The sequence below is a fragment of the Magnolia sinica genome, chromosome 16 (genome assembly GCF_029962835.1).
Source record: "Magnolia sinica isolate HGM2019 chromosome 16, MsV1, whole genome shotgun sequence".
In the NCBI taxonomy this organism is placed as follows: Eukaryota; Viridiplantae; Streptophyta; class Magnoliopsida; order Magnoliales; family Magnoliaceae; genus Magnolia; species Magnolia sinica.
Window position 1 is genome coordinate 55,974,944 of NC_080588.1, and position 23,778 is coordinate 55,998,721.

Consider the following 23,778-nt stretch of genomic DNA (forward strand, 5'->3'; position numbering starts at 1 on the left):
TTTGATTTTTCCATGTGTTGTTGCTTCATAGGATGTATGATTCATTACCCTTGTGCATATGATTTCTTAAGATAGAGGAAGTGTTTAACTTTCATGAACCCACACTCACACACGCACTTTATTTCTTGATAATATTGCTTACTCGCAGGAATGTCCGTTTTATATGGTTGAGATGCCTGAGAATATGATAATGTTAAGCTTGTTGATAACTTGGATAGTTGACACGTTATGGATTACCTCACCCTCTTGGGTTGGTCAGGAACATGAAGAGAGATAGTAGTTCCATCGGTAGGACTATGCTATGGTTAGACCCGGGGGTTTGGACGGGTGTGTTCGGGTGGCTGTAGTTTGACTACATGGGTCCCTTATGCCCGATGTTACTCATCTTACGCTCGCCTGACTCATGCTGTCTAGCCTACTGTCTGACCAACCTTGTTTGTTAACCCTGTTTGCCCACACATGTATGGAACCTGAAACACCCTACGACCATTGTAGCTCATCAATAACCCACCTGAAATTGGTCCATAGCCTCGTGTGCCGGGCATGGTGAAATGGGACACTGTGTCTGAACTGTCGGCCTACACTGGGGTACTGCGCCTCCCCGTAGTGATTACGAGCGATCCCTTTCTCTTGGCACTCCTCATATGCTTGAAGTCAAGGATGAGGAACCCGATGGGATCATGGACCGCGGGGTCTCGGCCTCACGCATTGGGGGGTCTTGGCCTCACACCCAGTTTAGGGCATTAATACGTGGGGTGTACCAGATTCCCCAATCTTCTGGATGAATGGACCTAGCTAATAATTCGGCTAATACGATCGCATTGCATCGCACTAGTTAGGGTGGTGACTCGGTAGTCGAAGACGCATTGAGGGAGTGTTGTCATACGCGATCGTTAGATGGAGTTACTCGAGGGAGCGTTGTGGCGAGGGCATGCATCATATCATCCTGCATGCATGCGCATTAATAAGATTAGTTAGATGTTTATGCTTGACTGCTTTTCATTAAGGTCATCTTATAATTGATGCCTGTGATAACTTAAGATTAATAGCACCCACTGAGTTGATCACTCACTCCCACTCTGGGACGGTGTTTTAAAACACCAACTAGACCCTTTTCTGGATGCAGGTAAGGCGGAGCTCGATGAGCCGAGCGAGGTGAGCAAGGATAGGGAAGAGGAGCTTCTCTGCTCCTAGACTTTCGACAAGTCCATTTAGTTGAGTTCGGGCTACCGCAGGGTATGGATCAGGGCCCTAGTCGCTTTGGGTCATGTATGGGTGGGACTAGTTCCCTATTTAGATGACTTTAGATTCATTGTCTGTATATTTTTATAATTAGTAGCAATTGATACTACTTATGACGTACTTCTGCTTCATGCCTTGCTAAATTCATTCATTGCCTATGAGATCATCCAAATGTAATTAAAATATGAAGCCCATTAGGGCACCCATGACACCCGGGAATTCGAGAGCCGAGTTCTTACATGGCCCTTGAAAACCCGAGGTGTTACACTCTCTCTCTCCTTTTATAAGAGTGGGAATGTCAGTTGTTGGAGTCGGTGGGAGCTTGCGCGTGTGTAGCCCTTACGCAGTTCCTTTCGTATGTGTAGCAAAAAATCAAAAATTGACTTGCACTTGGCCTGATTTTCGGGTCTGTGAATGGCCTATCCTTGGAATCTAACTTCATGGATGGGGTCGTGGCCTCCTCTTACAACTTGTGGACAGTCCGGATCATGGATCCGACCGTGTCCATGATCACACAGTGGCCCACGGAGGACCGGACGTTCGGACGTTGCATGTTTGCGCACGTGACTATGCTAAGATGCTCGGTGGGCCCTTGATTGGCGTTAACGGAGAAATCCACTTCGTTCATTGGATTCGTGGCAAAATTTCAGTTAGGAATGGATGGTTTTTCTCGAGTTTGGTGTGGCCCAATGGATCAAATATTCCCACCATTCATCTTGCGTTTGAAATGGTCTTCTTTTGATCACATGCATGGGTGCTTTTGGACAACATGGTTATGGTCGGTTTCCCCTTTTGGATCGAATGGACAGTTCGGATCAGTCATCCGAGTGACTGAGGTGGGTCATATTAAATCACAGCGTTCGTCCCTTACGGACACTGTGTAAGCAAGGGAGATGGGTCGGGTCAACCGTTCTTTGACCGGTCTCTCTGGTTCGGTGCAGTGCAGGTGTGCACCTTTTATGCACACGCACGTCCTAGTGTGAGGCCCATGGTGATGTGAATGGGAAATTTGCACCATCCATTTGCCTTCCCTTCTAATTTAAGTGGTTGAGACCAAAATTGAAGCATATCCAAATATCAAGTGGGCCTCAAATTAATGTTTTTATGGCTGATATTTTTATTGGGCCACTTCCACAAAGATCCAATGGCTGAAATTTTACGTGTACGGTTACTTTATGGTCTTCAGGCTAAATATAAAGTTTCAAGCCAAATAGATGGTGGGAATCATATGATCTTGCATTTAGGATGATTTTCAGGCCTCTTTATCTTCAATCACTGGGTTTTCTCGGATCTCTGTCATCTGAATTCTTCAATCTCAGTCCCTTAAGATCTATCCCTTGTCTTGGTGATTTTTGAGCATCAAATCCATGCCTTTAGCACCCTTTTCAGTCCCAGCTATTAAATTCACCTTGCAACAAAAACATGATTAAAATAGAACGTTAAACATTATCATGTTCGTAAAACTATATGATAAATGGGGTCTAATAAGCAATATTTGACCCTCAACAATAGGGCGAAAATGGAAAACCTTACCCTTTATTCATTTTGGGTATGGATATTGTTCCTTGTATAATCCCCATTTTGTACGATCACTACTAATAGAATTGCATTTTTGCTTTTAGCCTTATATTTATTGACTATTGTTATCTCTACTTCACTTTGAATTTGCTAATTTGAATTGCACTACTCTAATTGCTCGTGTGTGAAATGAATGTGAATCTAAACTAAGTCACACGTGCATTTTCATTTAGGTAACACTTGGGAACTCGGGATAAGAGTCTATGTACTCAGGTGCTGATTTTTGGGACGTTACATAAATGTTGAAGAGGATTTATCATTAACATTCTTGACTCTAAGATAAAGAACTAGATTAGAATCTCTTGTACACACACATGGCACATATTTACATTTGTACATGTATTCATATAATTCATTGATTTTCCCTTTTAACTTTGGATTTATCCTAAGTGGTTGTACTTAAGGGCTTGTTGTATGCCATAGATGTATTTTATTCTTATATTAACGAAATTGCTTTAAAGGGATATTAATTTGGATTTAAACTTATCTTTAACCTTTTAATGAAAACCAGGAGGTGAGGGTGCCTAGAGGAAAGAGAGAGATAAAGAGAGCAATAAGGGAGACAAAAAGAGAGAGATGAAGAGAGGGGGTGAAGCTACATAGGAGCTTATATGCATTGAGAAAAACAATGAAAGGTTGAATGGTGGATGACCAATCCAATTGTTTCCGTTTTGTAGATCACTCAATTGTTCAATACCCTTATTTTTTTGTATCGACATCCTAATTTGAATTAGTACAACATATGCATAGAGTGGATGTAACACAATTTTATAATGGGCCCCATGGAGCCTTTAGCACAAGCTCCATAATACCTACTTCCGTGCATGCCACATGTAAAAGGGACGAGAGTAGGTGCATGTTACCAACAAGAAGAAGTGAAAGGAAAAAAAAATTTCTTGACAAAGCCACTGACCAGAGAGAAGTTCAAGTACTACATGGGCTTGATCAATCTCAATACTCATTGATGAGATTTGACACCCTTGCATAGGGGTGCAGATGGAGCTACATTCTAGGTGGAGAATGTAAGGAGTGGTTTACACTCAATGCAGAGGTTACATGGAAAGTCTTCAGGGTGACTTGGAAGAATACAATTTAAGGTGGAGATTGTTGTTCAGGATACCTTAAATTCTATCAATCTGTTGAATAGAGAAATCTTATCTCGGTTCGACCAAATTATTTTCAGTTCCATCGAAAATTGGGTGGTTTCTTAGGTTGCACACTGTGAAGGTTTGCACACTTTCAGTTTGTCCAAAATGTGTGAGTCTGTTCGGTTCATTCTAATTGAATGTTCCATTCGGTCCGACCGAACGACTTACACATATTAGTGCAAATCGGGATATTTAAGTCCGATCTGATTAGGGATTATTAATATGAGTGTTTTCTCTCTAAGGGCAAAGTTTTGAGAGGTGAGAGGTTTTTAAACACTTGTAAGAGCTTAGGAAGGGATTTTCTCAAGGGACTAGGGTTTTCCTAGGGTTGCCCATCGCAAGGGAAGATCGAGTACTTGTATAATAAAAAACGGTGAGTAGTGAAAACTATAAGGTTTTGATTATAGTTAATATATGTTGCTTTGTGCCATTGCTTATTCTGATTAGTTCAGAAATGTAGTTAGACAGATTAGGAAGAAGAAAGAAGATAAGAAGAAGAAATTGAGATTGAGACGGTTTGACTCACTCAATCAACACATTGAGTCACAAGTGAGTCAAACTCAATTTGAGTAATAATCAGGATAGATTTGGGTCTAAAACAATGGTGAGTGATTCCTCCTCTTTGAATTATGTTTCCTTTTCATAGAAGATTTCTCCAAGTCACTTAATTTCCTTATTTTGTCAAGTTTTGATCTAATTTGATCTAGCCTACTTAGAAAAGTTAGATATGGGTAGAATTGAATTCAAATTTAGGTGTAATCTATCATGGATTCCATCTCTATGTTTGTAGATGACTTTGCCCTCACTAGGAAAATCCTTTTCCTTTTCTCTCATTTCCTCATTCATACGATCAAGTTACACCGAACCGTGAAGGTTGGAAGAATCCTTAGATCGTAACGTATCATTATTGCGTTAACTTAGATGTTACTCTTATTTCATGTAGAATGTTTATATCAAATTAGGTATTATCCTACCCTACTCGGTGACTTGTCTATTCATGAAAATTACATGGATCATAGATGTTGTGTGTTTGAAATTGAGTTGTTAAATTGCATTACGATTGCTTGGGGAATGAATACATTACATGATCATGCTATGCTATAATTGGAAATTTAATAATGAATATTTAAAATTGGATTTATTTTCCTTTTGGGTGATGGATCTGTGGGCATGTCAGGATTGTCCATTTACGTGCATGTCAGGGTTGCTACAGCGCATGCCAGTTGGGTGAACATATAAGGATTGAAAAAAGTTTCTAATGTTAGTGTCATATGAGATCCGAGATCTATAGGCATTTCAGGATTGCCCATTTGTGTGCATGTTAGGATTGACGTAACACGTGTTGGTTAGGTAAGCATGTTAGAATTGTAAAAGGTTCTTAATATTAGTACCATGCAGGATTGATCCATGAGTATGCAAGGATTACTCATTTGCGTGCATGCCAGGATTGCTACAACATTGGACTGGTTAGGTGAGCATGTTAGGATTGCGAAAGGTTTCTAATGGCAATGTCAGTGAGATCTTGAAAATAAGTACACGTCTCGTGTTATACGAGTTGTGGAAAGAGATTGCTCTTCTTAATTAAACAAGATGAAATTAACCTACTGTGCATCATGCATTCATAACGTCAGCATAGTTATGCTTGGTATTTTAGGGTAAACTTAGACATATCTTAATCCTATTTAGTTTTCACCATATTGAATTGTCTATACTTTTCTTAGAATTTAATTGGAACAAATTTGATCTCATTGGGCTTCCCGCTTACATAACCAAATAACATGTGTAAGTTTGCAGGAGGAAGAATTTGCAAAAGGCGCTAAGTACTTGAATGGATATTTTAACTAAAGCATCACTAATAGTTAAGGTTTTATTTATATTTCCTTTCAAATTAATATAATGGGACATTAATGGAATTTTCTTTTAACAGGAATGACATTGAAGTAGATTAATTAAACTAGGATTTGAATTTTAAATTTAAATTTGGATTAAGTAATAGTTTAATAAAGTATTTAAATTAGGGAAAAAAATGTGGTATGTGGAATGAAATTGCAAGAATGTATGCTCAAATTTAAATCACACCCTGAAACTCACGATTTGAGTCACTATATTGGGATTCCAAATTTCAGGGCATGACAATTTATGTCCTTAGCAAAGTAGTCGGTTATTGATCATACATCGATATTGACATAGACTTAACGGTTCCTTATTCCTATCCACAGGTTACTTAAGTGGTATATGACTCTTAGAGGCCTGAACATTGATTAGCTAGCATTCGTGTATCTAGTGCATGTCGTGGAGATCTCGCTCATGTCATTGGGTTAGATCTGCATCATCGGATCTGGCACAACTGGATCTTGCCCAAACAATTACGTATAACACAAATTTACTTTTTAAAAAAAAAACAAGTCCCCATTAAAAACTTTTTTCATTGTTTGTGGACCCACCATGTACTTTTTACACTATCATATTCATTCTAAAGATGCATTTAACCAAGCTAAATAATTAGAAAAAAATAAGGCCATTCTAGAAGTCCAATGGGCTATATTAGAGGAAACATTTAGGATGTAGATGCCACAATTGAAAACTTTCCAGATTGTTTGTGGGCCCACCTTATAATGCATATATAGTCGAATCCATCAAGAAGATGAGTCTGACTGGGATGAACAATCAACCAAAAAATCAGGCCATTCCAAAAGTTCTGTGGGCCACAACACAAAGAATAGTTGATGAAAATTCTTCACATTGACTACAAGGCTAACCGTGTAGTGTACAAGTTATGCAATCCTTTTACAAATGTGTGTGATTCTTATGAATGGTTAGCCAAGAAAGTAGGCTATTCTAAAAGTCATTGTCTACACTATGTATTTTATATGTTATCTAATCCATTTGGCAAGTTTGTCTGGCACGATGATTGGTCAACTAAAATGGTTGATTCACAACTCTGGTGGGCAACATCGCGGGAACAAAAAATTAATGTACACATGCCCACTTTGGCTATCAAAGAGTTGGGTTTGAACTAAGGCAAGGTCATTCCAAGCCCAACCTACATAGTGGGACTTAAGCCTAATCTTAGCCCAAGCCCATGATGAGCCAAAATGGATAGGCCTAGGGCCGTGATAGGCGTAGAGCTGGGCAGGACCCGACTCGATTCGGCAGATCCGACTCGTCCGACTCGATCTAGTGGATATGACTCGACCCGAACCGAATGCTAGGGTCAGGTTCGGATCGAGTAGACTCACCCTGATCCGTATCCCGACCGATTGAGTCGAGTTCGGGTTACGTAGTAATCCGATCCGAAACCTGACTCAGAATGGAATCGAGTAGTATAAATTAAACTTCTTCTTTTTTATTACCTTTACCATTTTATCTACCCTAACCCTACTCGCGCCGGTGCCGCACCGAACCCGATTGGAATCTAGGCCAACCAGCAGCCCAGCACCCGATCTTTACCGGTCATTCTCGTCCATTAATCATGTATGTTTATTTTATAAGTTTTTGTTTCTGTGTTTTTTCGGTCTCAGGGTCTTGGGTGTAGACCGCTGGTGGTCCGCTTTGGTTCGGGACCTTGGGGCGCAGGCCGCTGGTGGTTCGACCGAGATCATGACTTCGGTCGTGGCCCGCCCTGGCTCTCGATGGATGCAGATTAACTACTTAAGTGACGTCATCATGTTCTTTGGGCCTCACTATGATGTATGTGTTGTATCCACACCATCCATCCATTCAGAGAGATCGTTTTAGGGCATGGTGTCCCACTCTGGCTTGACCTCACTGGTGGCCCGATCTAAATCATACCCAACTTGATCTGACTCGATTTCTCTAACCGAGTCAAAATTGGTTCGGATCAGCCCAGCCAAGATTCGGTTAGGATCGAGTTAGGCCTGTTGGACTCGGTCTCGAGTCGGATTGAGTTCAGGTCAGGGAGTTGGCAAAACCAGATTAAGTTGAGTTGGACCTAACTTGGTTCGACTCGACTTGATGCCCACCTCTCGATAGGCGTATATGGACAGGCCTATACCTGTAACAGGCCAAAATAGATAGGCCTAAGCCTGATCCTATAAGTTAATGACGTGCCCAGCTCAAGCTTATGCATGAATTTATTTACCAAATATGGAATTTTGATAATTATCTAAAAGAATATTAATTACTATTAATAATTATTTAGGAGAATGTTAATTGCTACTGGAATTTGAACAATCATAAAAAATGTTAATTGTTATTAATAAATTATTTAATATAGATTAACCATTGACTCTTTCGAAAATATATTGAAAAAAAAAAAGGAAATAAAATTTTGAAAAATCATAAATGGGCCAAGTTGCGATAGGCCTTTATATACAGCTCAAGCCCAACCCTATTAATAAATGGGCTTCACTTTTAGGGCTAGGTTGAGCCGAGCCTGGTCATATATGACCGCTCAAGTTTAGCCTCAAGTGAGTAAAGCTTAAGATAACAATCGAATTATGGAGTTTTGAATCGATCAGATGGTGGGAACCCTATGATCTTGCATTCTGGACACTTTTCAGGCCACTTGAGCTTCAATTTCGCAATTTTCTTGGATCTCTGGCGTTGATCTTGGTCTCCTGGAGTCTGGCCCTTGTCATGGTGATTCCTGAATGTTAAATCCATATTTTTAGCCTTCTATTTCAATCCATGCTTGTAAATGCGTCCTGTATTACAAATACGATTAAAACATGCCGTCAAACAGTATTATATTCGAAAAATCGGGTAATTACTGGGGTCTGATATGCAATATTTGACCCTCAACACAGTGGCCTGAAGACCATAAATGAACCGTACACGTAAAATTGCAGCTCCTGGATCACTGTGAAAGTGTCCCAATGGACAGATCAGCCTATAAAATAGTGATATGGGGCCCACCTGATCTTTGGATACGCTTCAGTCCTGGACTCAACGTCTTAATTTAAAGGAGGAAGTGGATGGATGGAGTGGATTTCTCGAATACATCACCTGGGACCCACATCATACAGTGCATGTGCACAGCACACACACCAGCCGAGCCGCACCGAACGGTCAGCCCAGTCAAAACAGGGCTGACCCGCCTTCTTCGCCCGCAGCAATAGCGGACGGACAGCGTCCGTCCGTTTTTCGGTAGTGGGCCCCACTCGCCCTCCAGATGATAGATCTGGACCGTCCATGTGAATCACAAGGGCCATATCATGCATGCCTAGGTGGACAATTCTCAAAAGGTCCCGGAGATTCAGTTTTGATCGTCCAAAAGAAAGATAGACGGTGAATGGATCTGGTCCAATGGGCCGTGCATAATTTGAAGAAACCCACCCTTCCTGACCAGTTTTTCGTCAGGAATCCAAATAACGGAGTGGATTTATCATTCAAACTCAATAAGTGGGTCCCACCGATAGCCAGCGCAAGAAGCGCTGGCTCTGTTCCGCAGGTCCCCGGCAACGGCGCCAAAAACTTGTTCACACCCCAAGTATAGGGTTGTGATGTAGTAATAAACTCGGTAAGACCGAGGTCGAATCCACAGGGACTGAAACTTGTACGTTTCCTGAAACTAGGTAGAAATAGAACTAGAATAAGATATGATCTAAATCAAATAGAATTTAAGAAATAATTGTGGAATAATTATCTTAAACTTTAAGGAATTCAGAGGAAAGAAACTAGGGTTTCAGGGGATCCACTTGTAGAGATCAGGGAGATCTTATGCCTGCATCAAGGATTATGGGATTCAAACTGAACTTAATTGATCTGGTTTTCAAGAGATGAAAGGTATATGAATTAGAATGGATTCCATCACCAAACCATGCCCAGGAGACAAAGTAAACAATAGAATTAAACTAATTACCAACCAATCAACAGTGTATGAAGATCAGGAAGGGGACTGTCATCCTACCATGCCCATGGAACAATGATGAACAACAGGGGTTCCTGACTTCATAAACATAAAAAGGGAAAAGAAATACTCAAAGCCATTGCAAACCCATTGTAATTTCAGTCACAACAGACCATAAAAGACTAAGAAAAATATTCCTTTGATAATCAACTATATCAAATTCAGTTTATGAATTAAAGGCATACAGTAAAATCTCCCATCTCGCTACAAGCTTCACCTCTTAGCCCTAGCTAAGAGGTTTAGCCGAGCATGATATGGGCTAAATTCCAATTAAAAAGAAAAAGAAGAAAAAGAAAAAGAAGAAGAAGAAACGGAAGAAGAAAAACCGGGCACACCTCAAAACCGAGCTCCCTGTCTCCTCTTTCTCTCTCCCTGATGTGCAGCAACCACAGGCGAGCTCCCTGTCTCCACACGCTGCCTCTGCCTTTCCAACCACGCCCGCTCCAGCAGCCGATCTGTTTTCCTTCCCACGTTCCCAGCAGCAGCCAAACTTCCTGTTTTTTTTCTTTTTTTTTTCAGCCGTCCTCCCTTCTCTCCTTTTATCCTTCCTTGAACGCCCCTTCCCAACCAAAGACGACCTCCTTTAATGCTCTCTGCGGAACTGCTGTTGAGTCCTGCTCGAAGTAGGCTGCGGAAGCTCTTAGAAAGTTTCTTACGCAGCCAGCTATGCAGCAGCATGCGCAGCAACGCAAAAGGAGTTGCGTTTGGCCTCAGTTTGGGAGGCTCGCCGTCTAGTAAACTTAAAACCGACTTCTTGGCTGGTCTTATGGGTACCCGTTTCAGCCTGTGAACGGTCTAGATCATGGATTCAGACGACCTCTTGATCACAGAACGGTCCTTCAGCGCCGGATTTCACGGAATGGATGCAATGGGAGCGTATTAGGTGCAATCCCTGCCTCAGCAGACAGTGTGGCCCTTTTTGTCAGGCCTATCTTGATGTATGTATTTTATATCCACGTCATCGTCCATTACGTGAGATTAATTATTTCAGTGCATGAACCCAAAGATGAAGAAGAACCAAATCTGAGGTGGACCATATTATAGGCAATAGTAGTGATTGCATGTCCTACCATTAAAAGCTTCGTAGAGACCACAATAATGCATCCCACATGTTTCTTTATCATCTAACCTATTGATAATGTCATATTAACAGATACCATCTCGATCCAAAACTTGTGGCCCATTAATGGTAAATCACTGGTTTTTGTTAATGTACTGTCCACCTGAGAATTGGATATACTGCATTTTTGGGCTCATGCTTCGAAACGATTGGACAAAATGGATGGATGACGTGGATATAGAATACATGCATCAAAGTGGGCCCTTAGTTCGTTCTTTTTCTCATGATCTAAAATGATCTCTCAGGATGGATGGACGGTGTGGATACAATAAATACATGATGGTGGGGCTCACAGAACTTGATGACGTCACTTCAGTGGCGGGTCTTGCTACTGAACATGTCAGCAGCTAATCGGCGTCCTGTACGGTAAGATTTCGTAATGAACTGGCAAACATATGCCCACCTCTCATTTGGAAGCAAATGTTTGGAAGAACACATCCCAAAGTATTAAAAGACGGTACGTCGCAACTGTATCTGTTAGATGCAGCGTCATGCTGGGTGATATAAACTTTCGGTGGATAAAATTGGCTACTTCATCACATCAGCATTCAGAGATCTCGATCAATGGCGAAATAAAATCCAAACTGACGGTCTATGCTCAAGGAAAATAATTGAATGTATACAGTATTGAAATATCTCAAATGCGAGTTATATTGTTGATCTACTGTAAGATCCATCGAGTAGACGGTTTGGATTACCGAATAAGCACGAAGATCCGACGAATCATGTCCCGACGTATCGTATCTTAATGCGTCCCGATGTATACAGCAAACCTCTTGGAAGCAAGAGGTCGTCTCAGGTCCGTCCGCATACTATACACACCAATACCATATCTCCTCGGAGGAGAGAGAGAGAGAGAGAGAGAGAGAGCATGCCGAGCATTGCTTCCCTTCTCTTCTCGCCTCTTCCTTCTCCTCTGCTCCGCCCACGCTCTCATCCTTCTTCATCTCTCTTCTTCCGTCGAAGCCCACAATCCCTCAATTATCCCTCGAAATTCCGACTCCTTACGGTTGCGTCTTCATCGTCGTCTTCTTTCGATGGTCTCAACTCCAGAAGAAGATCGGATGTCGATGGCTCGAAGGTTAGTCGGTTCTCTCTTCCCATTCATTTCCCAAATTATTTTCTGTTCAAGAGTTCGATTAGTTGAATTTTGGGGAATACTGTTTTGGATTTTAGTGTTTGATGATGTCGAATTCTGAAATTTAAATTTAGCTTATATTTGGATTCATGGATTCCAATGGAAAAAGAAAGGAAAAGGTAGTGGTTAGGCAATGGTTCTTTCCATGAGCACTATTGATCATGAGTTCCATTTTTGCGGGTCTTGTTGGGATAGCAAGTGGGAATTTCATATTTGATGAGACAATGGTCACTAAATTCTTGTGTCAGTTGGATAGCAATTGGAAATCTCATATTTGTAAGACAATGGTCACCTAATTATCTTGCCAGAGAATCCAAACTATGGAAAAGTGCAATAATTGCTTTGTGCAATCCTCCCTAAATCTCGTCACAACCATGTAACCCTTTTGTAGATCATCACAAGTCGCTCAATTCATATTGGAATAACGTGACTTGGGTTTTGAAAGCTAACTCAATAGGCTTTCAAACGGGGCTGACTTCGTGTCATTTGGATGTTGTTTGGTACCTAAAGTGGTCCGAAAACTAAGCGACAGGAGTAATGTTACTAATTAATCTGTTTTTTCTATTTAAAACTGCTAAACATGGGAGATAGTCTATTAGTATGGACCATACAGGCCCACAGATCAATCAGATCATCATGTGGGTCGATTGACCATCATGTGGGGTTCCACTAGCTGATTAGACAGTTTCATGGTTCCGATCCTCTGATTTGATATCTTGATCATGTCCACTCTTGGGCTTCATCACCTATGGATGCCCTTGCAAACAAGTTTTTCATGGTACTTCTCTCTACGCAGTCGTATCAAATCAACCATATACCCTTACATATGCACTTGCATGGGTTATAGTCAGGGTCCATAAGCCTTCAAGACATCTATCATCATCAACCAAGATCAGAACCAATCACACGTGGGCGTTAACACATCCACACACTGTACACCTTCCAGCATCCATAATATGTAATTCAACAGCTTGTGGTGTGCAGCAGCCAATGTTTTGCAGGTCAAATTGGATCGTAAAATCACACGAGGATTGAATCATAAATCATAATTGCAAATCATGAAATTGTGTAGGAATTTATTAATCTTTTACATAAATTTATATTCACAGCTGTGACTCACAGCTGGGAATATAATGTCCCCACACATCAAAAGGGGAAATTTGTGCAGTTTGGTATGTTGATTACTTTCCTCGCAAACACCGTAAGTTGTCCAAGTAAATCAGTAGACGAAATTAGGTTAAACAAAGTAAATACATTCCTATTTGGATAGCAGAATTCAAGGTGTTGGACATGGAACTAATGATAATTTCCATTGGCACTATTGAAAAATGGATCTCACTTTTGGGGGTCCTGTTTATTTTGCAAACGGAAATCCTAGATTCAAGTCGTAATGGTCACCTTGTGTCTTTTGCTAGGGAAATATAATTTTGGAGATTATTTTGTGGAATCGATGGTTTTCTTTGCAATATAAACAGCGAAAAACAGTTAATGATGGGGAGATGTTTTCTATTTCCTGTAGTTTCTGCTTATCCAAACAGGGTCTAAGGGATTAAGAGACATGGTAGAGGAGGATTAGCAGCAGGGAGAATCTGAGGAAAGGATGTGAGAGTAGCAGGGAATAAATTTTCTTTTCTATTTGTGGTGTGATATTCTTTAGTAGCAAAACAGCAACGTTGGTAAGGTTACAATTGTGAAAGCATTTTCAAGCAATAGTAATGTTGAAAACATTAGCAAAAACTGGAAAATAGGCATTTGGTTGCATCCTCTCATAAACTTATTTTGTTCGAAAGGTAACACTACTAGGGTTTGAACCCTAGATCACACGCACACATGCCTGTGCGCACAAACACATGTGCACGTGCGCGCGCACACACACACTAACTACACCGTCTCCACCAACCATTAATATGAATATTGGTATAGTATCGGTAGCTGATACGGCCGTATTGTATCTGTATCGGCCAGTGTTTTAAATAGTGGTAGCGTGATGCATAGTGCTCAGCCCTCTATAGCGTGTAGCGTAAATACATTGTGTATAGCGTAAGCTACACGATACTTCTATTTTTTAATTTAAAAATAGGACAAATTTAATAAATAGTGAAAAAAAAAGGAAAAAAAATATAAAAATGCCTAAAAGATGATTCATTTTATCAATTATAAGCATGTTCAAAAAAGTTATTAGTTATCATTTATCAGAAGCCAATCCACATATATAAGCCAAATCAAATAATTATCACATCAATAACTTTCTAAGCAAACCACTTTAATTAATAATGTCGAATTGAAACCACAAGTCACAATTATGAAAAGAAATAAAATCCCATAGGTTAAAAGTATTAAGTATAATACAAGTGTCACATTCCTCAACATTAGAAGCAAAGAAAATGTGAAAAAAATAATAAAAAAATACACTGTAGCTTACACTACGGATGCTACGTGCTACGATGCCTATAGCGTATGCTACATGGGATTTATGCTATTTGGGATGCTACGTAGCGCTACGGCCACGCTACGCTATGTAGCGTACGCTACGGGCACTATTTGAAACACTGGTATCGGCATGAGATGATACGCGATACGGGGTCGTATCGGACCGATACGAAAAAACTGACTTGTATTTGCTTGTATTGGCCAACACGGGGCATATCGACTATGATATGGGGCTGATATGGCCGATACAAGCTAACATGCCCATAAAAGCCCTTTTAAAAATAAAAAATAAAAAAAATTCCTTCAAAATTTCACTCGTAATTTTAGGCTAGATCTAGACCCAGTTTGGGATCAAAACAAACTATTTGAATGGGATTCGACAAATTGAAGCGAATTGAACCATTATGAGAAAAACTGGAGAGAGGGGTAAAACCTTCACTTATATATATATATATATATATATATATGTATATAGGTAAAAGGTACTATGCGCTCGACCTCACGATAAGCTCCCGTGAGGTCGAGCTGTGTGGGCCCCACTGTGATGCGTGTCGACCATCAACACCATGCATTTGATGGGTCCCCTCTAAATTATGGGATATCCCAAAAATCAGCCGTATACAGAACTCAGGTGGGCCATATCATCTAAAATCATGTGAAGACACCGTTAAAACATATAAAAGCACTTGGTGGGGACCACCTGAGTTTTGAATGCTGCTGAAACTTGGTCTGAACCCTCATGCAAGTGGGACACACATAATGGATGGGCTGGATTTGCAAACCACATCTCGGTGGGCCCAAAAAATGATTATGAATGTTTTAATGGTGCACGGCCCCTCCCCACTTCTGTATGTGGTGTGGCCCACACAAGTCACGGATTGACTTGATTTTTGAGACCTAGGCCCACGATGGAATGGTGCATTTGACTGATGGGGGTAGATGTTTGAAACGCATCACGGTGGGGCCCACACAGCTCGACCTCATGGGACGGACTCGTGAGGTCGAGCGCATAGTACCTTTTCCCATATATATATATATATATATATATATATATATTACATCTTCTTTTTGTTGTATTTCAATGTAATGGGTCCTAGTTCACCAAATCATGCTTGATTTGTGTTCAATCATGGGCCATTTAGTTGACCTTCAACAAGTCAAATCGACATACAACATTCTCATCAAAGAATGGACCAATATACAATTGAATACATGGTCAAAACACAAAAAAGGTAGATTCTTGGATATCTCATTTTTTCTTATTTTAAAATAAATTTTCATATGTATGTTTTTGTTTAAAAGAAATTCTGATCGATACGGGTCGATACAGCCCCAATCCCGATACGTGATGCCGTATTGTATCATTTTTCTGCCGGGCCAATACGTCGATTGATACCGACATTCAGAACCATGCCGCCAGTTCATCTAGTGAGCAGGAGACATCTAACAAGCTGGAGATTCCTCTCATAAACTCTACCAAACTTACAGAAAAGTTGCAACTGCATGATTGACTGGCCATCATTTTTTTAAAAAGAAAAAAAGCTGTCCAGGTTGATTTTGAACTTGACCATTAGTCCATTACCTTCGGATATGCAAAAAATCTGCCAAGCTTTTAGGATTCAATTCTTGGAGATTAGCCTTTGGCAAATTGGTGAAGTTCTGGATCAGAGACTGATGTTATTGAGCTTCGTTTTTTCTTTCTTTGAAGCTCTGCTTCCAACTGATAATTATGTGTTTGACATTTTCTAGTTGGAACTTCCATCTTAGATTTGTACCTCATACTAATGATTTCTTTGCACATAGAACTTTAAATTTAAGCTTCCAAGTTTTAGTTCTATTCTGCTAATCCTGTGGTTTAACCAGATTTCTTTTTTGGGGGGTAGAATTGGGTTGAAATTTACATTATATTTTATCCATTTCAGAAATCGGTCCTCTTAAATCTGATACAAGAAGTAGAGCCTTTGGATGTAAGCCTTATCCAAAAAGATGTTCCGGCAGATACAGTGGATGCCATGAAAAGGACTATCTCAGGCATGCTTGGTTTGCTTCCATCCGATCGGTTTCATGTCTTAATTGAGGCCTTCTGGGAGCCCCTTTCCAGGTTGTTGGTTTCTTCAATGATGACTGGGTACGTGTGTTCATTTATTTATTTATTTTTTTATTTATTAATCTTTGCTATTGTATAACATATGTCCAGTTATTGTTGTTGTTTCAGTTGTTCTATTTGGTGACAGATTGAATTTTGATTATGCCGAAATTCTGAGCTGTAATTTCTATCGAATCCCATCTGCAAACCTGTTTTATTCGTTTGTGTAAGAATGGTAGAGTTATTAGTACTTGTTACTGTAAATAGAAGGCTTCGAATTTCGGGAATGATTCATGAATTTCTTTAGTTGGACTTTGATACCAAAAAGAAAAAAAGAATGTAAAAGGAATTATACAAGCCCACAAACACCTCTTCATGTGCTACCCTGGCAAGTGTGTGGAGCATTTGAGCCATGCATCAGGTGGGCCCACCCTGCAGATGACCTGGTAAAATCAGGCTGGTCAACTCGTCAGGTGGGCCACACAGAGAAGAAAACCATTTTTTTTTTTTTTTTTTTGTAGTTGCAAAACCAGGTATGGTTTCGAAAAGTCGCCAACAGTTCACATTGAACATATATACATGGCTAATGGCTAACCTGATGAGTTGACTGCCCATTTTTGGGCAAGGTCATCTATGCAGTGAAGCTCTGGACATTAGTAGCAGTCAGCGTATGAGCTTGTTAAGTCTCGAGCTTCAAAGTCTAGTCTTTTTGTTATTGACAGAAGAAAAGTATTATGTGGGATCTCTCTCTCTCAAAAAAAGAAAAAAAGAAAAAAAAGGAAAAAAAAGAAGAAGAAGAAAAGAACAAAAAGAAAAAAAGAAAAAAGTCTCATGTGGGTTGCTGTTTTTCCATTTTCTTTGTTTGTATTTTGATTGGGCTTAGTTTCTATTGATGCCCCTGTTTTGTACCTATCATGCATTTTCTCATTGTATTTCTTTTTAATCTTTTCATTAAAATTCAGATTACTAATAAAAAGGGAAAAACTGTTTAATAACCATATCTTAGAGCCATGCCACTCAAATAACTCTATATTCATGATAATCTGGCAACTGACTAAAATAATTGAAGTCTTTTTTTAATCCCAATGACTCTTTATGAAAAGTCAAAAGATATTTGTAGAGAAAATGACAAAAAAATTCCATGATTCTTCGTCCATGGTGAGGGATTCCAATCATTGTGAGTTGCTTGCATGAGGGTAAATGCATCTATATTGCACCAAAAGAGGCAGTTTTGTCCCTGTTTCCAATTCAGGATGCAATGTTTGTTTTTGTCCGCTGGGGCCCACATGCTGAGTGGTCCACTGATTGGAACCCTTGATGTTTTGGAACTTAGGGTCGTGACCAATGTTGTCATAATCGGCATCGTATCGTGAATCATAATTTGGGATAAATCGTATTGTATTTTGAATCGTATCGTAAATCGTGAGTTTTGTTCCATTTTTTTAAATCATAAAAAATCTAAAAACTTTTAAATAAATCAGATAAAAACAGATCAATAGTCCATTTTCTCATGAATATGAGCCAAAAAACAATACTAATCATGATATTATCATGTGAACAATTGTATATGGTGTAAAGTTATGGGATTTGGTGATCGAGAACATAAGCTATCAAGTTGAAAAAAGCCATTATTCATCCTTTGGGGGCAGAATCACATTAATCAAATCTGCATTATCCAGCATGCCAATATTTTCTTGTTGTTCTTTCAGTGCTTACCCAATGTGATTCGGAGACTTCAATAAACTCCAAAGGGCTTGCTCTAGAAGGAGAGGCAATCAAGAACAAGTTTCACTTGGTGAAGGGGGAAGAGGTATACAAGTGAAAGTCAAAAGGTGGTTTGGGAATAAGAATTGTTATATTAATGAATGGGAATAGCAAGTTTGGGGAAGAAAACAAGTGTCTATGTCACCGAGTAGTTGGAGACATATATGGAGTTGAGATGGGATGGTTCCTGAAGACCACAACTAGGTACAAAGTGTCAGGTGCTTGGAAAGTGGTGCTAAAAGTGGCGAGCTTCCTCAGAAGGGAAATTGCATTCAGGCCTGGGGAAGGTACAAGCGTTAGCTTTTGGGGGATATATGGTGTGAAGAAAACACTCATTCAGAAGTGTTTCCTTCACTGTATAGGTAAGCAAAGCAGGAAAATAGCCTGATACATAGGTTTGTTTCGGGCGGGTGGGGTGTTGCCCTCCTTCTAGAATAAACCTTTATGGTGATGAAATTGAAATGATGGTTGGCCTCTTGAGCTTTATTCAGGATTGGATTTGAACTTAGAGGAGTTAGATCAATGGGTGTGGAAGGTGGATAGATTGTGTAGGTTTTCAGTCAAGTCCTATTTGGCGGTGGCTGGTTTCGAGGGTCATTCATTGAGTGACCCATCCATCCTTATATGGAAGTACAAAGGTCCAACCTGTGTTCTTGCTATTGCGTGGCTTGTACTAAGAACAAAAAGTGCTCACGATTGACAACTTAAGGAAGTGAGGTCTAGTCTCAGTCAATGGCTGCATGTTGTGTCTTCGCAAGGCAGAATTGGTTAGCCATCTATTCCTGCACTGATTGTTTGCTCCAGCAGTGTGGTGGAGAGCCTCGTCATTGTTTATGGAAGAGTGGGTGATGCCTCATTCTGTTGGGAAGCTCATTACTGCCTGGCTTGGTTTGTAAATGGAATGCAAGAAAAGGAAAAAGCTGTGGTGGACCTGGCGGTCGTTCTTACTCGTGGTTCTTAGATCAGTGTGGTTTGAGCATAATACCAGGATTTTTTGACAACTCAAACCAGCCCAATATTGTATTGCTTTTTGGGGGTGGGGCAAGTTGAGAAATATTCTTGAGGAAGGGAGGGTCCTTTTGTTAGCTTGTAGGGTTTGTTGGCCTGTTTCATCGATGACTTCTTGTCATCTTTTCTTCAGTAAAATATGGAATCCTTCATGACTTCTTGTCATCTTTTCTTCAGTAAAATATGGAATCCTCATTCCCCCACAAAAAAAAAAAAAAAAAACCGACTTCATATACTGTATCTATTAGTGTAGTGTGCCATTTGGTCATAATCGAGTTCGAAACATTTACTCTTTGCCCATGTATATGTATTCATCGTTGTAATTAAAAAAGAAAATTCCTTCGCCCATTTTAATGTATTCATTTGTATAATTTAAAACAAAACAAAATATCCAAAAAATCTACCTTGGCCCTCAACATCGATGAATCATCATCTTGGCCCTTGCTCTTGTCATTTGTGGCAGCGCCATCATCCTAATCATCGCTAATATTGATATCAACATTAGCATATTCTTTTTCTTCAGAATTTGAGGTTAAAACAAAATTCTTCTTATTCTTCTCCCACTCCTACTTTTCACAAAATATTGAGTTTCTTTCGATATATTTACCCTAAAAGAACAATAAAGGAAAGCGAAGAATCTATGACTAATTTATGTTTTTGTACCTATCTAAATGTAGAATCTCAATGGAGAAGCGATATTTGAATATGTTGACCATCAAAGAGCATCTTGAGTCCTTTTGTCTAGGTTTTTTAAGTTAAAAAATTCCAAGTCTCTTCTCTCATTCTCTCTCTCTCTGAAAGGACGCAAAAGAAGGTTTATTCTAATAGGTGTGGTCCATACATGTCTTTTACAAGTAAAAAGGGTTAAAAGAAGAATGAAAATTTAATTTGTCACTGATTTTTTGATGAATTATGCAGTTAATTGGGTCATATGATCAGTCGAATTGTACAATTCACCATTTGAACCGTATGATTTACATATGAATTGCATGATTCAATATCATATGCGATTTGGGTGTATGATCCCAATTGTGCACTACAATATGATCTGAATGATACGATTCAGATAACTTTGGTTGAGCCCATCCCACTTCCCAACTGTAGATGAATATAGAACAGTTAAAATAAAAATTTTTGATTGCCGTCATTCAACTCTAAAAACCAAAAGTTAGGATCATCAGTGGAGTGTGATAATGGGATAATAGCTTATCTATTGTATTAACAGCAATATGGATGGTTCACATCATCCGGCTATCTTTGCATGTAGGCCCCACTAGCAAGACATGAAAGATGTGAGTAGCCTGCACGACCCTAAGTGTGTATTCGGTACCTGCACCAAAAGTCTATGTCTGCACAATCTTTTTTAAGTTGTCCATGCAATAAGAAGCTCTGTGGGGCCCATCGTGTGTGTCTAAAATCCACTCCATCCATCATGTGTGACAGATCATCTTAGGACTTGTGGGATTCAACACTAAAGTTGGCCACACCACAAGGAAAAGTGAATATGAGGATGCCAATTATTGAAACATTCTTGGGGCTCACTGAAGTTTTGGATTAGGTTGATATTGTTTTTTTTTTCTCCGTCATTCTTGTGGGATTCTCCTTATGAACAGATTTGATGGCGCATATAAACATCATGGTGGCCCCTAGAATGTTTCAAGGGTGGGTGTCTCTAGCCCCACCATCCCATATAGTGTGGTTCACTTGAACCGTGGATTGGCCTGATTTTTGGGATGAAGTCTAACATGATCTGGTGTAAATGATGGATGAAGTGAATTTTACACACACTTTACGGTGGAACTCATGGAGCTTTTTCTTGCACATGCTCACTACAACAAGAGTGACCAAGTATGGTATGGTGTCCTATGGAGAGATGGCTCTACTTTATTTTGGTTTTTCCGGCTCTACTATATCGTCTTCCAATGATAAAGTAGATTGGGAAAATTGTAATATGGTAGACCTTATCTCCGCAAGACACATGGTAGACCAATGGGTCCACTGCATGTGCCTATGGCATCCAAACTGTGGATTATGGGTTAGGTGACCTTATCATGTTGCTAGAATAGTCAATACATGTTTAATAAACACAATATTACTATTAAATTAACTGGACCTGACTTGGACTCAATTTTGACTGGGTCCAGGTTATGGACCGGACCCAAGTCCGCTTGACTGGAATTATCCAGGTCCCAAAAGGCAAGACCTGTACCTCCCCCAATTTATTGATATGTCCAAAAGATTGGACCTGGACCTGTTAAAGTCAGGTTCATTCGCTACATGCTGATCTAGTTACTCTTTGGCAGTCCGGCATGCATTAAGTGAGCTTACCATGAAAGTTGGACACCCCTAAAGTCATGCTGATCCAACCAACATGTGGGCCACCATGTGAATTTGAATTTTTTGGATGGTTGTCCTATGCTTCCTTGGGTGGGATCCACTGTGTTGTGTATATGCCATCTCACCCTGCATTACGTGAACCCCACCATGATTTGGTGGGATGCCCCAAAAAGCAGGCCTATACAATCATTAGGCGGGCCACATCATAGAAAATCATCCAAAACCCTCCAAATTCTCATAGTGATCCACATGATGATTGGATTGTCCTGATTTTGGGGGCTTTCAATTTTCAGGGAGGGGCGATCCTATGGAATAGGTTTGATATTGTACACACTTAAGTGACTCCCACTCACACTTCTTGTAGAATAGCTTATCCTAAAAGGACTTTTAGAGGTTCCAGCCTCTCATACACTTGAATGAAGGGGGATGTGCTAGAATCAGAAGAACCAGAAAATGGTGGAGCCATCTCTCCACAGGAGATGGGTAGGGTGATTTATCGATAAGCTCCAACCATATACTGGCACTAGGATGGATGGCTTAAATTTCAACATTACAACCCATTAGACAATCCTATCCCACTGCTAATTTGACTGTTCACCACCACCACCACCATCAACATAGGGTTGTTTGATTGAATTAAAACTAAAAATAGGGTTATTTTAATATAGGGTTGCTTGAATGAAATAGATCTTGTATGTCTTTTTTTTTTTTGGTGAAAAATAACAATGAATTTTATTAAGACCAAGCAAGAAATGAAGAAATAATCTAGGGGAAGTGGGGTGAAGGATGGCAAAATGCCATTCCTCGAAACCCTCAATCCACCTGATTAAGCCACAATAGCTCAATCACCCATGCGAGTCATCCGTCTTACATAAATTGAGCCCCTTATTCCAAGATGTTCTATTCATGTGTCAGTCTGTTATGTCTGACTGTGTTGAGATGCAGCACAAAACTCGTAATAATATAAGACTCAGAGTAGCTAATTTGTTCAATGTACTTCTTGCACAATGTGGTTCTTTTATGGAGTTGGTATAAGTTTTTTGGGCTAGAAGCTGAGTTAGTTTTGCACGATTGTCTTCTTCCAATGTAGTACCCCTGCTCGATTGCTAATGAGATCTCAGATGTTTGACTCTTAGTTGCACAATCCTTACATCAAGGTGCCGCTCCCACTTTGAGTCGTGCTTCATTGGGGAGAGGCTGAGTCTTCTAGTAAGGGAGAACATGATGAGAGCAATATCAATATCACATAGAGTAGAAAGTTCATAGCCTTTCTTGATGAGTCCATTTCTCCTTTTGGGGAAAGTGAGTTGCCAATTGGTTATCTACTTTCTTTATTTGAAGCTCAACTCATCCCATTTCTTGCTTCGAAAACTCTCAATTTTCCTTTTCTTGTTAGAAGATCAAACTACAGTAGGCAAGAATAGAAAGATGAGATTGTATTTGGATGCGATACTTTCTAATAATTATTACGCATCACATAAATAGATGCATATTGATGGGAAAGATTGTGGGAAGAAGGTTGGCCAAGGAAGAAAAAAGAAAGGGATGGAAGATGGAGAGAGGAGGATTATTGTGTTTAGGAGAATTGATTTCTCTTTGTCAGGCCATTGGTTTATGATCTTACAGTGTATTGTGCCATTATATGTTATTATTTATAAGAGGGTTAGGCTAAGGAGAAAACATGCACATGCTAACTCTGACCTTTCCATGTAGGAGAGAGAAGGTTTAAGAACTTAAGGGAGTAGAGAGGGTTTTTAGTCAAATGTCCCCTGCTAAGTAGCAATGGTCTTATTTATGGATGTAGGAGATGGGTTTTTGGTAAATTTGGGTGAGCTTGATGGTAAAAAGGTACTAAGGACAAATGGCACAATTATATAAGATTGTGCACAAGGGACTCATGTCACATTCCCATAGGACATTGGGGTAGGTATTTTGGTAATTTATAACTCTTGAGGGTAAAGGTACATGGAGGATAGATGCCATATTCTAAAAAAATGTGGGAATAAAGGGGGAGGTTCCTATAAAGTTGCTTTTGTGCAAAAAGTGAAAGGAGGA

At 39.8% G+C, this 23,778-nt stretch overlaps 1 protein-coding gene across 1 annotated transcript in view; it reads left to right on the top strand.

The window, feature by feature from the left end:
* Positions 1-11,778: 11,778 nt before the first annotated feature.
* The window catches only part of LOC131228705 (uncharacterized), a 28,947-nt gene continuing 16,947 nt past the window's right edge, over positions 11,779-23,778 (top strand). The window contains exons 1-2 of the mRNA XM_058224552.1: positions 11,779-12,041; positions 16,451-16,656. Coding sequence (XP_058080535.1) covers positions 11,832-12,041; positions 16,451-16,656 — 416 coding nt within the window. The 5' untranslated portion in view covers positions 11,779-11,831. The remainder of the gene's footprint in view (positions 12,042-16,450; positions 16,657-23,778) is intronic.